Raw genomic sequence first — 14,580 nt, forward strand, 5'->3', positions numbered from 1 at the left:
CTGTTTGTCCGTCAATCTGTTCTTTGTTCCCTGTGGTTTTTGATTTATTGTTTGTTCTAGGTTGTCATTAAATACCTGCACACAGATCCTTGCCTCTACCTGTTTTCTCCTGTTTCTCCACAACGTTAAAGTTTTTCACTGGCGAGTCTCTTTTATAGTGCCTTTTTTGAGCCTATATTTCATATAAGTAAAAATACTTAAGTACTGTTAAATATCAAGTTGTTTTGGAATTGGTGACTTTTACCTTGTAGTGGAGTAATTTTCACTGTAAGGTATCTGTACTTTTACTAAAGTATGGTGTTCAGGTACTCTTCACACCACCGTAAAATAAAAACATTGAAAATAGTTTAAAAATTCAACAAATCCGTTACCTGCAGTGTACTCCATCTTTGTGAATCTTGGAGACTGGTCGTTGATGTCCTCAAGGAAGATTCTTACTTCCTGTAATGTAGGGTCACGGCTTGGGTCAAGCACTTGGGCCCGCTGTGACCTTTGACTTCTCGGAGGAGACCAGCTTCGGTTACTGGAAGCTTTAACGATGATGGAATACACTGGGATTTCTTCCCGATCCAGGTCTTTTTTGACCCGTAGAACTCCAGCAACACTCATCCCAAAGTTTCCCTCAGAATCACCTCCTAGAAGAGCATCAGTAATGCAGTTAATAAGATGTTTACAATAACCATGTATGAAATACTACCAATGTTCTGCTAAGGAAAATTCTAAATTTCACAGAAATCTGAAATTCATCCCTGATGCAACAATATTGCGTGAACTGAGTAGTACATTTGTAACTGCAGGCGGAAATGTTCTATGAAGAAACGGTCCTGACCTACAGCAGCTGATCAAAGATTCTTGGTTCACTAGCCTTCAAATACTGTATATTCTTTCATGAATGTGTTCAGATAAGAGAGATTACTTGTCAGATACATTTTAATTCAGTAAAATCAAAGTAAGATTTGCATTAACAGTCTCGAACAGCTGAACAGAGCCAAACACTGGATAAGCATGGTTTACTGATGTAAATGCTTCTATAGGGTTTATTTTTGTTGTTTGATGTTGTGTCCACACCTGCAATGAAATAGTAGACGATAGCATTAGAGCCTTCGTCTGCATCCACTGCACCAGTCACATTCCCCACAACAGTCCCAGGAGACGAGTGCTCGGGTACCGACAGAGACTGATACGGCAAACTTCCTCTCTGAAATACACGCAACACACAGAATTCAGGACTTAAGCAATAAGTGATGGGAAAAATTTTCAACAATCACATTTCATGATGTGAAAGTCCCTTTAAAGCCTACTGCATTATATTTGATATGCAAATTTCTAAGGCCTTATTACAAAAGAATAAACTTTTATAAAGATCGTAACATTCCAGACAAACATTTACTAGACTGAGGCAACGTAGGGTTACTTGATTATCCGTTCATCATTTTTAGAAAAATAAATAAATAAATCATGTTAAGATGTGAACATTAAATACAATACAGGAATGTGATTAACATCTCTCAGTCATCACTGCAGCACATTGCATTATATATTTTGTTTAATTATCAAAGTTTTGATCATAAAGCCAAGCATTTATATATCACAGTCTAATATACTAATATAAACATATTATTGATTTACATCACAAGCTATCAAAATTTCAGATCAGCCAAATATTTACCAGCAACAGGATATATTTTTTTATACAGGCATATTTTTGCTCTTTTTTGCCCTCTTTATAAAATTGATGTTTTCTTTACCTCCTTGAGTATGAGTTTCATATTATATTATATTGTATTGAATCGTATTATATTATATTATATTATATTATATTATATTATATTATATTATATTATATTATATTATATTATATTATATTATATTATATTATATTATATTATATTATATTATATTATATTATTACATAAAAGCCTGATGTATCAAATGTGATAAAATCAAATGCAAACAAATACTTTTTCAAAGGTTGATTTAAATGTTTAATTAAATAACATAGGTTTTTTTGACTATTATTTCATAAATAACGAAAGTCTGGTTTTGCAGGGCTGCTATTAAAATGGCCAATTTGTCTATTGTATGTACTTGAAAAATAGTGATATATCTGATTATCAAAAACAAATGATCAGAACATTACCGGAGGTTTAAGAAAAACAGGTTCATTGTCGTCGATGTCAGACAGAGCCACCTGCAGCGGCTGCATGGTCTCATACGGGACGGGCTGCCCGAGGTCATAGGCCACCACAACCAGCTGCACACCAATACAGAGATTGAAAGTGTTTTTGAGGGTTTTCTGCTGTTTTCAATGGTTGTTTATTTTGAAATGTGTCTGGTTAGAAAGAGCGACTCACACTGTAAAGGGCTTGTTTTTCTCTGTCCAGTTTAACTGCAGTTGTGATCACTCCGTTCACTGCATCAATACGGAAGTTCTCCCAGTCCCTATTTCCTGCTCCTGTCTGCAGAAAGCTGTACCGGACTTCTCCGTTCACCCCCTCATCTTCGTCTGTAGCAAACACTTCGTACACCACCAGCCCGGGAGGCTGTTCCTGCAACAACACGCACAAAACATGACCGAATGCTCACTCATACATGATGTCTGACCCTGAACAAAAACAGGTCATCCAATCTCTCACAATCCAAACCTCCATGTGACAGATCTGGGTCAAAGTGTTGAGTGGTATTGAACAAAGTATTGAACATTCGTCAGAATTAAAAGCAGGGAATCTCTTAATTTATATTTTGATGTGCCATTTAGTGCTTCTGACTCTAATCAAAGGCATTTCAAAGGTTTTTAAGACTTGTGCTTAATGCAAGAGGAACTTATAAAGTTTCCAAAATACTATCTGGTTATAATGACACTGTTGTTGACATCTCTCTGAGTCACTGGGGTGGGTTTCATCGCTTGGGCTCAGAAATAAAGGGCTTCAAAATGATCACAAAGATCTGCAACATGATCTTTTCACTCTGGCTGTCAGATGTACACAGGAGGCTTGACCACACAAGCAAGCACGAGATCTCTACTGCATGTTTCAGCATGCAACTAGACAGCTACATGAAGACAACAAAAAGGAAGACTCAAGAAGAGTGCTGTGGAATAACTGAGAATACATCAAAAGTGGTCGAGCTGTAATTAGTAGGATGAGTGAGAAAGCCTGCATTCATTAGACATCACATTCAAACAAAGAAAATATGATTTAGTAATAAAAACGAGCGATTGGTTTGGACACTGTTACACACCTCTAGTATGTGCATGATAGTGCCATTGGCGGGCCGCACAAAGACCGGCCTGTTATTATTGACATCTATGACGGTGATCTGAAGACTGGCGGTTCCCCAGAGGGGCGTTCGGCCATGATCGGTCGCCACCACTGTCAGATTAAACCTCTCGAAACTCTGCAGTAACCGCAGGGAGCGAATCAGCCCTGTGCCAGGATCCAGAGAGAACGCATCTGTGATGGAGAGAGGAAGAGACATGAGAAACATCATCAAACTATGTAGCCTTACTCAAGTGCGTTTATCAAATTGTACATGAAAAGTAAATTGACAATGTCTTGAATTAACAATTAATCACATGATTTTGAATCAAGGTAGAAAACACTATGGTGAATAGTAAGTTAAAATAAAATAATGTAAGTTTAAATTAAAGTTACAGTTATGCACGTGTGCGTGTGTGTATATTCGTGTTTACTATAAAAAAGTAACAGAAATCCAATTCAATTAAAATTCCAAGAGCCAATTCTTTAATCTTAAATTTGCATCCCATGAATCTATATTTCTGTATTTCTGTGTGTATGTAATTTACCTGCTCCAGGGCCCTGTAGGCTATAGGTAAGTAATGCATTCTCCCCCTCATCGAGGTCAATGGCCTTCATTGTGATCACTGACGTACCAACCGGCTCATTCTCAAACACACTAGTGGTGAAAACTCGCTCTGAGAAGCGTGGACGGAAGTCATTTACATCCATCACTGTTAACTGCACCTGACAGACACAGGGAGAGAGAAAGATGGAGCTCGCAGAGCTGATACAGAGGTGTTAAGGAGGAGTAACAAAAGCTGTTTTGGTTGTTTTTCAAAGTTTTTGAGGTCAGCTCATGCAAAACTGTTCACATGAAACTGAAACTCTCTGTGCAAAAAATGCAAACGTGTACAAGAGAGTTGGATATATGAACACTGGTTGGGAATACAGCAAACCAACAATTCCAAATAAAACATATAATGATGATAGAGATCCTGAAACAGTTACTGGCCATCTGGACTCACCAAAGCTGATTTGTAATTGTATTTTACTCACATCTGGAGTTTTAGTAAGTCAATATTATGCAAAGTTTGCACTGAAAATTGCATCCGCTGATGGTATAAATTTCTGCTTGTCTTGCTTCTATACTTCCTATTTCCTCATAACAGCAGAGTGTGAATAGAGGAAGTGCAAGCTGAACACTTGGCCACCTCACAAACACTTCACATCTTGTTAAACCTCATTAAGCACAGCTTATGCTCTTTTCATATCCTTATTAAACAGGAACTGGAAGTGAAGGAGACTCCGCCTTGACTGTGTCAATGTCTCTTGCTCAACTCATTTTATCCATGTTTGGTCTTTAATCCTGTGGTCAACTGGACTTTAAAGTTTGCAGAACAGGTTGTTACAATCCTGATTTCACATTGAGATAAAATGACGACACAAGTTCATCTTTTTGTGTCTGAAATGAGCAGGATCTAAAAAAATGTATAAAGGGCAACATATGGTGCCTCCAAGTTCCTACATTTGAGTTTAGAAAAGTAATAACTATGAAGTGATGTGGATCATATGATTTCTAAGGTAATAGCATATTTTTTCAGCTCATCCACACATTGCACGTACCTGCACAGAGTTTTCTCTGCGGTTGTTGGGGCTGCCTCCAGGGTTGTCTCTGGCGTAGGCTGTGAGTGTGTAACGGTCCTTGGTCTCTCTGTCCAGGGCAGACAGGACGTAGATGTCCCCCTGAATGACAGAAGTGATATTATAGATGGCATTTGTTATTGTATTTGTCTTGTTTTCACACCAAACACACTCACCGTAGTGGGTGTGATGCCGAACCTGCCCTCTCCATCCACTAGGCCGTATTCAATGACAGAGAACAGGCCAGAGTCTGCATCTGTCGCACTCACACTTACAATAATAGTGCCGAGTGCAACATCCTCGAAAACAGACTTCTGCACACACAAGCATACACAAAATCTTTGGTTTAAAGGCTTCCTACTTTACGTACATCAAAGCTAGATTTGACGAAAGATATAGAAAAAAACTCTAATACTGTGTGAAATATTATTACAATTTAAACAATTTTTTTAAAATATTTTATTTATTCTTGTGATGCCAAGCTGAATTTCCAGTATCAATACTCAAGTCTTTAGTGTCACATGATCGTTCAGAAATCTTTAAAATATGCTGAATTGGTTCTCAAGAAACATTTCTTATTATTATCAATGTTGTGCTGCTTAATGTTTTTTTTTTTGTGGAAACTGTGAAAGCCCTATAAGCAAAATCCCATTTACATCCTGAAATAAACTGATTTTGAAAAGTAACAGGTATTAGAAAATGCATAAAGACTTCTAACTAAATAACAGCAATAAATAATTACTGACCATATTTAAAATGAGTAGTTACTATAATAATTAGTCTTTAAGATTTTGCAAAAAGCAACCCAGAAGAATTTTCACTAAAGTGTCAAACTTTGAACCCACTGCATGAGCTTCACATCTGTAATATCAGAATTAAAACACTTCCTGAATTGAGCAGAAAAGAAGCACATTCAATCTGCACAGTACCCTGTTTCTCTGGTCTGAACTGATTTACCTGATATAAAGGTTGTCGAAAGACTGGGTTGTTGTCATTGACATCAACAATCCGCAGATAGACAGGAAGTTCAGCAAAACGAGGAGGCGTGCCATGATCCTGAGCACGCACTGTGAAGTTTAACCACTGCACTTGTTCATAATCCACCGTCCGATTGGCCACAATTTTACCTGTCGATAGTGATGCATGCATCATGCAGATTAGAGATAAAACTTAATCGGCAAAACCCATTTTTCAAGCTTCAGTTTCTTAGTGTTTAAGGTTAATGTCAACAGAATGTTGAAGAAATGTGAAAGTGTTTATGTGTGTAACCTGTAGATGGGTCTTCAAGTCTTATGTAGTCTCCACGGGGCAGGTGTAGGAGCTGATAGATGATCTGACCGTTGGGCCCTTTATCGGGATCCACAGCCGTCACCGACAGCAGTGTGGTACCAGGCACGGCACCCTCCAGAATACTCTCGGAGAAGTTCGATACCCCGAAAGGACGAAAACGAGGAGCATTGTCATTCACATCCAGCACGTTGATGGTCAATTTAGCTGTGGACAGAAATAACATTTAGATTAGTTAACTTCCTGGAAATAGGATAGCATCCCCTCTCATGCTGGTTTAGTGCTGGTCAAGATTGGCAATCATGGAATCAAGGAAAACCTGACAGACTGGAAGTTGGTTACCAGCATGGTTTCTGGCAAACCTGCTTAACATTGCTGGTCAAGCTCATTGGTAAACCTGGTGTGGACATGGTGTCCCAGAGCACATACTGGTCTTTTCAATAGAATGCAACATGAGCAATCTTAAAGTAATAGTTGTAGATGTAAATGAGTTTTTGTTTCTCTATCTGAACATATTTGGAGAAATTTAACATTATATCACTTGCTCACCAATGGATTTTCTGTAATGAATGGGTCCCGTCAGAACGAGAGTTCGAAAAGCTGCTCAAAACATCACAATAATCCACAAGTAATGTTAATAAGCAACAAGAATATTTGCAATAAACCACCTTTTCACTTCATGAGACATTAATTGATGGACTGGAGTGGTGTGGATTACTGTGATGTTTTTATCAGCTGTTTGGACTCATTCTGACGGCACCCATTCACTGCAGAGGATCCTTTGTTTATTTAAATTCAAATTTAAATTCTCCAAATCTGCTCCATTGAACAAACTCTTCTACATCTTGGGTGACCTGAGGGTGGGCAAATTAAATAGATGAAAAAATGTAAAAATTTGTTGGAGAGAAATATGGAAAGTAAAGATCTTTCTTACCGTTGGGTACACTGACGGACATGTCAATAATATCACTGGCGTTGTCATGGACTGATACAATGATCTCAAAAGTGGCAACCAGCTCTCGGTTTAAGGGGTTTCGTACGAAAACAGCACCTGAGAATAAAGATGGACACAAATATCAACACAGCACAAAATGGTTCTCGGAAGTAAAAATCACATTCATTTTCTCCATAGAAAATTAATTTTTTTAATGAAAATGTTTAGCTGCTGAATTCCAAATTAAGATCTACATATGATGTATTTTACGACATAATCGCTCACCTGTGTAAAAGTCAATTCCAAATGACTGCTGCAGCCCATCCACTGGATTATTCCCATCATCCTTTGCTTCCACAGAGATGATGTAATACTCCAGGCGAGGTCGTAGATCAGGGTCCTCAGCTGTGAGCGTAGCTACGACCTCTCCTGGCGGTGTTGACTCGTTAACGCTGATGGTCTGCACAGGCCTTATGAAACGAGGACGGGAGTCGTTGACATCGTCTAGAACGACAGTTAATGTCGCCGTTCCCGAGAGAGAGGGTGTGCCTCGGTCAGCTGCTATGACAACTAGACGGTACGAGCTACGCTCCTCTCGATCCAGCGTAGCATTGCCGACCACAACAGCACCTGACAGAGCATCAACGATGAAACGGTCCTGAGCGCCGCTGTCTAAGCGATACTGCAGCCAACCGTTAGAGCCCGCATCAGCATCAGTCGCCGAGAGCTGCGTTACTACCACACCTGAAAATACACACAATAATAAATAAAACACACTCTCGTATACGTATACCTTTTTAGTTTAAGCAATTTTAGCATTTAAATAAATCTAATGATTCTGGTTTGTTTTCTCATTTTGTTTTCTCAGGTATTTATAATTTCTGTTTTTCATGCAATATTTGCATTTATATTTCTCTTATTTATTTATTTTTTTTCAGCGTTATTTAAATTTAGAAACATATATACATTAAAAGTAATACATTTGTAAATAAATAATCTTATAAAATTATAAAAAATACTTAAAAAAAAAAAACTAACTCGCAAATACCATTATTTGTATGAATTTTTATTAATTTATAACAACAACAACACACTTCCAATAACACCACAATAGGGCCCAACAAACCAGAGTAAACTAGCTTCTCACCTGTGGGGCTGTTTTCTGGCAGGCGTACACTGAAACTGGATGGATTGAAGACAGGTGGGTTGTCATTTACGTCAAGGATGGTGATAGTAAGCGGAACGGTGCTGTTTAAACCTCCCACATCCTCCCCAAGCAGAAACAGCTCCACCCGCGGCACAGAGAAGGCCTCCCGGTCCAGCACAGCACCCCCACGCACTGATACCACCCCTAGAGAAACAGAGAGAGGGGGTGGGGAAGAGGACGTGTCATGAGCGGGAGTAGTGCTTGATTACCAGAAACTCTGTGGGTGTATGAACGGTGGGAGGACTGTTATCTTGTATAACTGATACCACAGATATGAAATATCTGCATGTTTAAAGGAATTCATTTTAAGGCCATTTAATTATAGGTAAAAAGACCAATTTATAACCAACTTTGAAAAAAGATTGTATGAAAGGTTCAAATCATTTCATGTTAAAATACTTTCTCAATTGAATATACTCTTCAAAAAGACAACTATAAGCAAACTAAATAGTGCAAACTCTATCCCAACCAACCTGACATAGCAAAACTAGCTTTACAAATGGCTTGAGTTTATCTGTTTTTCTACCAATAGCAGATGGGGAACGTTTAGGAAATCTGTTTTTATTTTTCCAGTTCCATTTGATGTCTAAAGTAAAGTACAGTAAAGTTAAAGTAAAGTAAAGTAATGCACTGCACTTACAGAAAAAAAAAACCTACATCAAGGTGAGCATTAAAACTGAATATTGGCCTCTTGATATCATCTCTTGAAAATATCAACATATCTTCTTTAAAAAGTAATGAGGCCTTCAATTTTGGAAAACATGAAAACAAAACAGACATAACGCATAGCATCTGTGCTGAACGTCAGACCTGTGCGGGAGTCTATGGTGAAGAGGTCCACTCTGGTTCCCAGAAGACGATACCTCACCACTGCATTCTCCCCAATGTCTTTGTCCTCTGCTAGGACTGGGCCGTTTAGAATCAACACAGTGGTGCCTGGTAGACAGATGGACAGAGAGAGAGAGAGAGAGAGAGAGAGAGAGAGAGAGAGAGAGGTTCAGAGATTTGGCTACAGAGGTTCAGCTCTGATCTCATGTTTTAAAGAGTCATGACCATCACTGTACATCCCGTATTTATTTCCCTTCAGAGTATGTTATGTTAGTCCACTTCGGCTGACCAAGAGAGTCATAATCTAGTTTTTCATGCTTACTTTCATGATTAATTAATAATGTCATACTTGTGATGCCACCTGAAATCTCGAATCACACCGTTTACCAAATATCTTGCTCAGTTGGGGTTTAAAAGAAAATGTTACTGATTTGACTGCACTCAGATGAGAACAAAACTTGAATGACACTATAAATGTATTACTGTCTTATTCCTGAATTAAATTAATTGATCAGATTCATATCCTATTAATCAGAAATGAATCAATATTGAACTGAATCGAGCTGAATTATCTTCTGTAGGCCTGCTTATTGCTGAATTGAACTTGTTTTATAAGTGCTGCACTTTGCAACATTATCCCTGTTACTGAACAGAATCAACATTAAGCTGAATAATGACAATTTGCACTGTTTATAAAAATGTAATCTGACTTGTCAATTGTTATCCTTTAAGACTTGAGCCTATTTATGGGTTCTAGATTGCATTATGCGAGTGATAATCAAGTGTTAACATCAAATGTCAGAAATCTGAAGATTCAGAACAAGCCACTTTTGCCAATTTGGTTAATAATATGGCATTTTTGTTCTGAGTTCTGAAAGTTGTACAGTGTTTTAACAGTGCAACAAGCTTGTGTTTTAAAAGATTTGGTATGACAAAAGCAATCAACGCAGAAGAAAAAAGCTTTTCTTCTCTGCCCTGTCTTTGAATAGAGGATCTCTACACGATCTTCATTTCTGAGAATCAGGATGTGGTTAACGAGAACCTGTGGGTGAGTTTTCACTGATCTCGCCCCTGTAGCTGGATTGGGTGAAGATGGGCCTGTTGTCATTCACATCCAGCACTGTCACCACCAACAACTCTGAGTCCTGAGCAGAGAGAAAAGAGTCTCATGACAGTGTTCAGCTCATGGTGCTGTGAAAGCTGGAAATGCTGTGTTATTTACCCTGCGTGCGATGCGAGGGTTGTCTGGGTTGTCTTTGACGGTGATGGTGAGGCTGTATTCGGTCACTCTCTCTCTGTCCAGCGGCCTGTTCACCTGAACCACACCTGACTGATGGGAAGAGAACATTGGTTTGTTCACTCGTACATTATTATTTACATCTTTACATTACATCTTATTCTCTTCTTCCCAACATCCCTCTGTTTCTTACGGTCTCATTAATGTAGAATGATCCATCACTGTTGCCGGCCGTGATGCTGTATGTGAGGAGAGCGTTGCGGCCGCTGTCCAAGTCTTGTGCCCGCACTTGAGTGATGGAGGTCTGGACCGGTGCTCCCTCGCTCACGCTGGTGTTATGGGGTAAGTTGAGCAGGATGGGGTCGTTATCATTAATGTCCAACACCTGAATGCCCACTACCACCTGACAGGGAAATACAAAACCACCAAATGAATTATGGGAAATTTTTAAGTGATTCAGTGAATATGAATTTGCATTTAAACTATACTAAATAGTATCAAATAAATGAATTAATGTGGCTTGAAACATGCCATTTCCTTATTTAAAAGTGTGTATGATCATGCATGATTTATAGATTTGAAGCATTTCCTTTTTATGTTTTCTACTGTGGCGAAAGAACAGAAAAGGAATGGGAAAATGGGGATTTAAGGAAAAATGTAATTGTGTTCTTTCTGATACAAATTGAAATTGCACTTATTCTTTGTTTTAAAGTTCCATGTTTGCAGTGTTTGTTTGTATGGTTTCACAATTTGGCCAAAATGTTTTGTGATTATATATCAGTAGAAAATAATAATAATAATAATATAAAATAAAATATGAAAGAAATATATTGCTATGGTAATATTTTACTAATATATATATATATATATATAATATCTATATATATGTGTGTGTGTGTGTGTGTGTGTGTGTGTTTAAAAGTTATTTGTTGATTTAATTAAAAATTTTTAAGCTTTTTATTTTTATTTTTTTATCAACTTTATTGTTTTTAGATCAACAGCAATTATTAATAATTCACAATCTGAAAGAGAAAAAGAAAAGAAAACCCAATAAAAACAAGCAAACAGCCTTCACTTCTTTAATGAGCTTATACGGGAATTAGAATCATCACTTAGAAGACATTTGCTGTGTTCATTTGTTTTAAAATAGAGAAAGGAAATATTGCTACTGCACTGTAAAATAACACTGATTATTTAGGAAAAACAATATAATAATAATAATAATAATAATAATAATAATAATAATAATAATAATAATAATAATAATAATAATAACTTTTTAACACTTTTTTTATTTTAATTTTCAAATGTTAAAACCATCTAACTTTTATTTTGGTGTACTACAGGGAGGCCCAACAGATGGATTATAAGCACTTCTCATTTCAAATGAAGACGGCTGGCATATGTTGCATTCCCAAATGCATGTTTTAAGTGACCCAAACTCAGAGCAGATGCACAGATGAGTCTATGGAGAGCAGCATTTACTGTGAACCAAGCTTCTCAGAGAACAAATTATTTTTGCAAAAGTAGCTCTTTCGCAAAAGAACCCAATGCCACCTCATTTTGAAACACACAAGCCACATATCTAATTAAATTGCTGACTTTTCAGTTTCAACTTCAATTTTCAGTTCTAATTAGATCAACCGTGAAGTTCTAGTGACAAAAGATGTGGTTTGTAAATAGATTAACATCAAACTAAAATAATAACAATGAATTTTAGTAATTACAAATACCAATTCATTTAGCTTGATGCTTACCTACAATGCAAAGAGGTTTGTGGTGTCACAGTGCAATTTAGTATGTCCCAATTAAAGGCACATTGTGTTTCCACCTCCTCAAAAGCATGTACTTTCCCATCAGTTCATAATTTTTTTGCAAAGTAGAAGAATATGAACTGAATGTGTGTGGGGGTGTTTACCGTAGAGCTGAGCGCTGGCGTTCCCAGATCTTTGGCAGTAATGGTGATGTTGTAATAGGAAATAGTTTCTCTGTCCAGCTCTACATCTCTCCTCACTCTTAACTCTCCTTCAACAGATGAAATTACAAACTCATCTGGGAAAGAGAGACAGAAAGAAAGGCACAACACATGTTTAAAGGCAGACCAAAAACACAGTAAATATCAACACTAATGATTTTTCTGATTGAATCTGAATCCGCTGTCTATCACACACACTTTTCAGGTCTCCTGCGGTGATGCTATACTCCACTTTTCCATTGGATCCCGAGTCGGCGTCCGTGGCTTTAACGGTCAACACACGTGGACCCGGCTGCCCCTCTGTGATATCAAACGGACCTTCGAATGGTCTTGGGAAGATGGGTGCGTTATCGTTCACATCTACCACATTCACCAGGACCTGCGGTACAGGACAGTGTGAGAGTGTGATATAAAGGAATGGTGAGGACTGCACACGTGTGTGTAGCAGATATGAACTCACTGTGGTGCTGGAGGTCCGTCTGAGCTGAGGTAAAGGACATTGATCTGTGGCTGTGACCGTCAGCACATAATGACCATTACTGATCTCATAATCCAGCTCCTTAATGACTACAATCTGACCCTGTGAACACACACAAACAAAAACACAATTTGAACACGCACTGCAGTGGAATATATAAATCATTCTTTGGAATCTTTTGTAAACTATCAAGACTCTTTTGAACATTTTAAATATACTTTTATTCAGCAAGGATGCATTAAATTGATCAAAATCTACATTTATAATGCTACAAAAGATTTCTATTTCAAATAAATGCTGTGCATTTAACCTTTCATTTCATCAAAGGATTTTATATCACAGTTTGCGTTTGCGCAAAATAAATATATTATATATAATATATACATTAAAAATGTTTTCAACACTGATAATATTAAGAAATGCAAATCAGCATACTAGAATGATTTCTGAAGGATCATGTGACACTGAAGACTGATGCCGAAAATTAAACATTCAAACAGGAAAGTGTTATTTTAAATTGCAATAATGTTTGAAAATATTACTGTTTTTAATGTATTTTTTTTATCTAATTAATGCAGCCTTGGTAAGCATACATTTAAAAAATCTTATTGACTGCATGAAATATACTATTTTTGACCACAAAGGTTTTGCATTCAGTATTTGTCACTATTTCATTGTTTACACTTATATTGGCCTTTTCAGGCTCATTTACAGGAAAACCCAATATAATCTACTGTGTTTACTCAGGTCATTATGCAAATGTGTTATCAATGTAATCTATGCAAACTCAGAGTATTTAAATTTTAAAATTACTGGTTGGGTTAAAATAATAATGCAGACCCTGGACCACAAAACCAGTCAAAAGTAGCACAGGTATATTTGTAGCAATAGCCAGCAATACATTGTATGGGTCAAAATAACAGATTTTTCTTTTATTCCAAAAATCATTAGGATATTAAGTAAAGATCATCTTTCATGAAGATATTTTGTACATTTCTAGACGTAAATATATCAAAATGTATTTATTGATTAGTAATATGCATTGCTAAGAATTTAATTTGGACAACTTCAAAGGCGATTTTCTCAATATTTCGATTTTTTGCAGATTTTCAAACAGTTGTATCTGGGCCAAATATCTGGGCCTCTCCTAACAATAAATGTAAACCCTGATTTATTCAGATGGAACTGACCCTTATGACTGGTTTTGTTGTCCAGGGTCACATATGGTAAGTAATAATAAATAAATAACAACTTATACAGTACATGTATGTGCATCAAGGTTTTAGCACCATATTTAGGATTTGAGGAAACAGTTTAAAAGCAGTTGATAAATACCCACTGACTACTGTCCTGAATATTAGGGGACCATTCAAATAAAAGTTAAAATTGCACAGATACAATTGAGAAAAAATGTAATATCTATATAATGACAATAAAGACGTCAGTGTCTCTAAACCAATCCTGGGTTCGTGTCTGTTACTCTCGGACCCCCTCACCGTTATGCTATTGATCTGGAACGTCTGGGCCAGGTTGCCATTGGAGATGGCATAACGGATGGTTCCGTTGAGATCTTCATCAGGGTCGATGGCTGTAACCTTTGCGATAATGGCTCCAACTGTGTTTGGCCCCTCTCTGAGCTCCGTCACATACTCTTCCTCCGGAAACTCAGGCGCGTTGTCGTTTTCATCAATTATACGGACCCAAACGGTGGTGGACGCCTGTGGAAACGGATGACAGACAGACAATAAAAGATG

General features: G+C 37.4%; 1 protein-coding gene across 2 annotated transcripts in view; it reads right to left on the bottom strand.

Moving 5' to 3' along the window:
* cdh23 (cadherin-related 23) overlaps positions 1 to 14,580 on the bottom strand; it is a 226,438-nt gene that overhangs the window by 8,583 nt on the left and 203,275 nt on the right. For both annotated transcript variants that reach the window (XR_008156620.1, XM_052573041.1), the window contains exons 37-57: positions 14,323 to 14,544; positions 12,809 to 12,928; positions 12,547 to 12,727; positions 12,292 to 12,425; positions 10,567 to 10,776; positions 10,359 to 10,466; positions 10,179 to 10,281; positions 9,119 to 9,244; positions 8,249 to 8,452; positions 7,387 to 7,845; positions 7,102 to 7,218; positions 6,150 to 6,374; positions 5,838 to 6,007; positions 5,057 to 5,194; positions 4,863 to 4,982; positions 3,806 to 3,983; positions 3,241 to 3,452; positions 2,355 to 2,549; positions 2,141 to 2,254; positions 1,069 to 1,198; positions 372 to 635 (exon numbers count right to left, since the gene is read on the bottom strand). Coding sequence is in view for 1 of the 2 variants with exons in the window: in XM_052573041.1 (XP_052429001.1) it covers positions 372 to 635; positions 1,069 to 1,198; positions 2,141 to 2,254; positions 2,355 to 2,549; positions 3,241 to 3,452; positions 3,806 to 3,983; positions 4,863 to 4,982; positions 5,057 to 5,194; positions 5,838 to 6,007; positions 6,150 to 6,374; positions 7,102 to 7,218; positions 7,387 to 7,845; positions 8,249 to 8,452; positions 9,119 to 9,244; positions 10,179 to 10,281; positions 10,359 to 10,466; positions 10,567 to 10,776; positions 12,292 to 12,425; positions 12,547 to 12,727; positions 12,809 to 12,928; positions 14,323 to 14,544 (3,730 nt within the window). In the remaining variant the exon portion in view is untranslated. The remainder of the gene's footprint in view (positions 1 to 371; positions 636 to 1,068; positions 1,199 to 2,140; positions 2,255 to 2,354; positions 2,550 to 3,240; positions 3,453 to 3,805; positions 3,984 to 4,862; positions 4,983 to 5,056; positions 5,195 to 5,837; positions 6,008 to 6,149; positions 6,375 to 7,101; positions 7,219 to 7,386; positions 7,846 to 8,248; positions 8,453 to 9,118; positions 9,245 to 10,178; positions 10,282 to 10,358; positions 10,467 to 10,566; positions 10,777 to 12,291; positions 12,426 to 12,546; positions 12,728 to 12,808; positions 12,929 to 14,322; positions 14,545 to 14,580) is intronic.

Source organism: Carassius gibelio, chromosome B13 (assembly GCF_023724105.1).
Source record: "Carassius gibelio isolate Cgi1373 ecotype wild population from Czech Republic chromosome B13, carGib1.2-hapl.c, whole genome shotgun sequence".
Lineage (NCBI taxonomy): Eukaryota > Metazoa > Chordata > Actinopteri > Cypriniformes > Cyprinidae > Carassius > Carassius gibelio.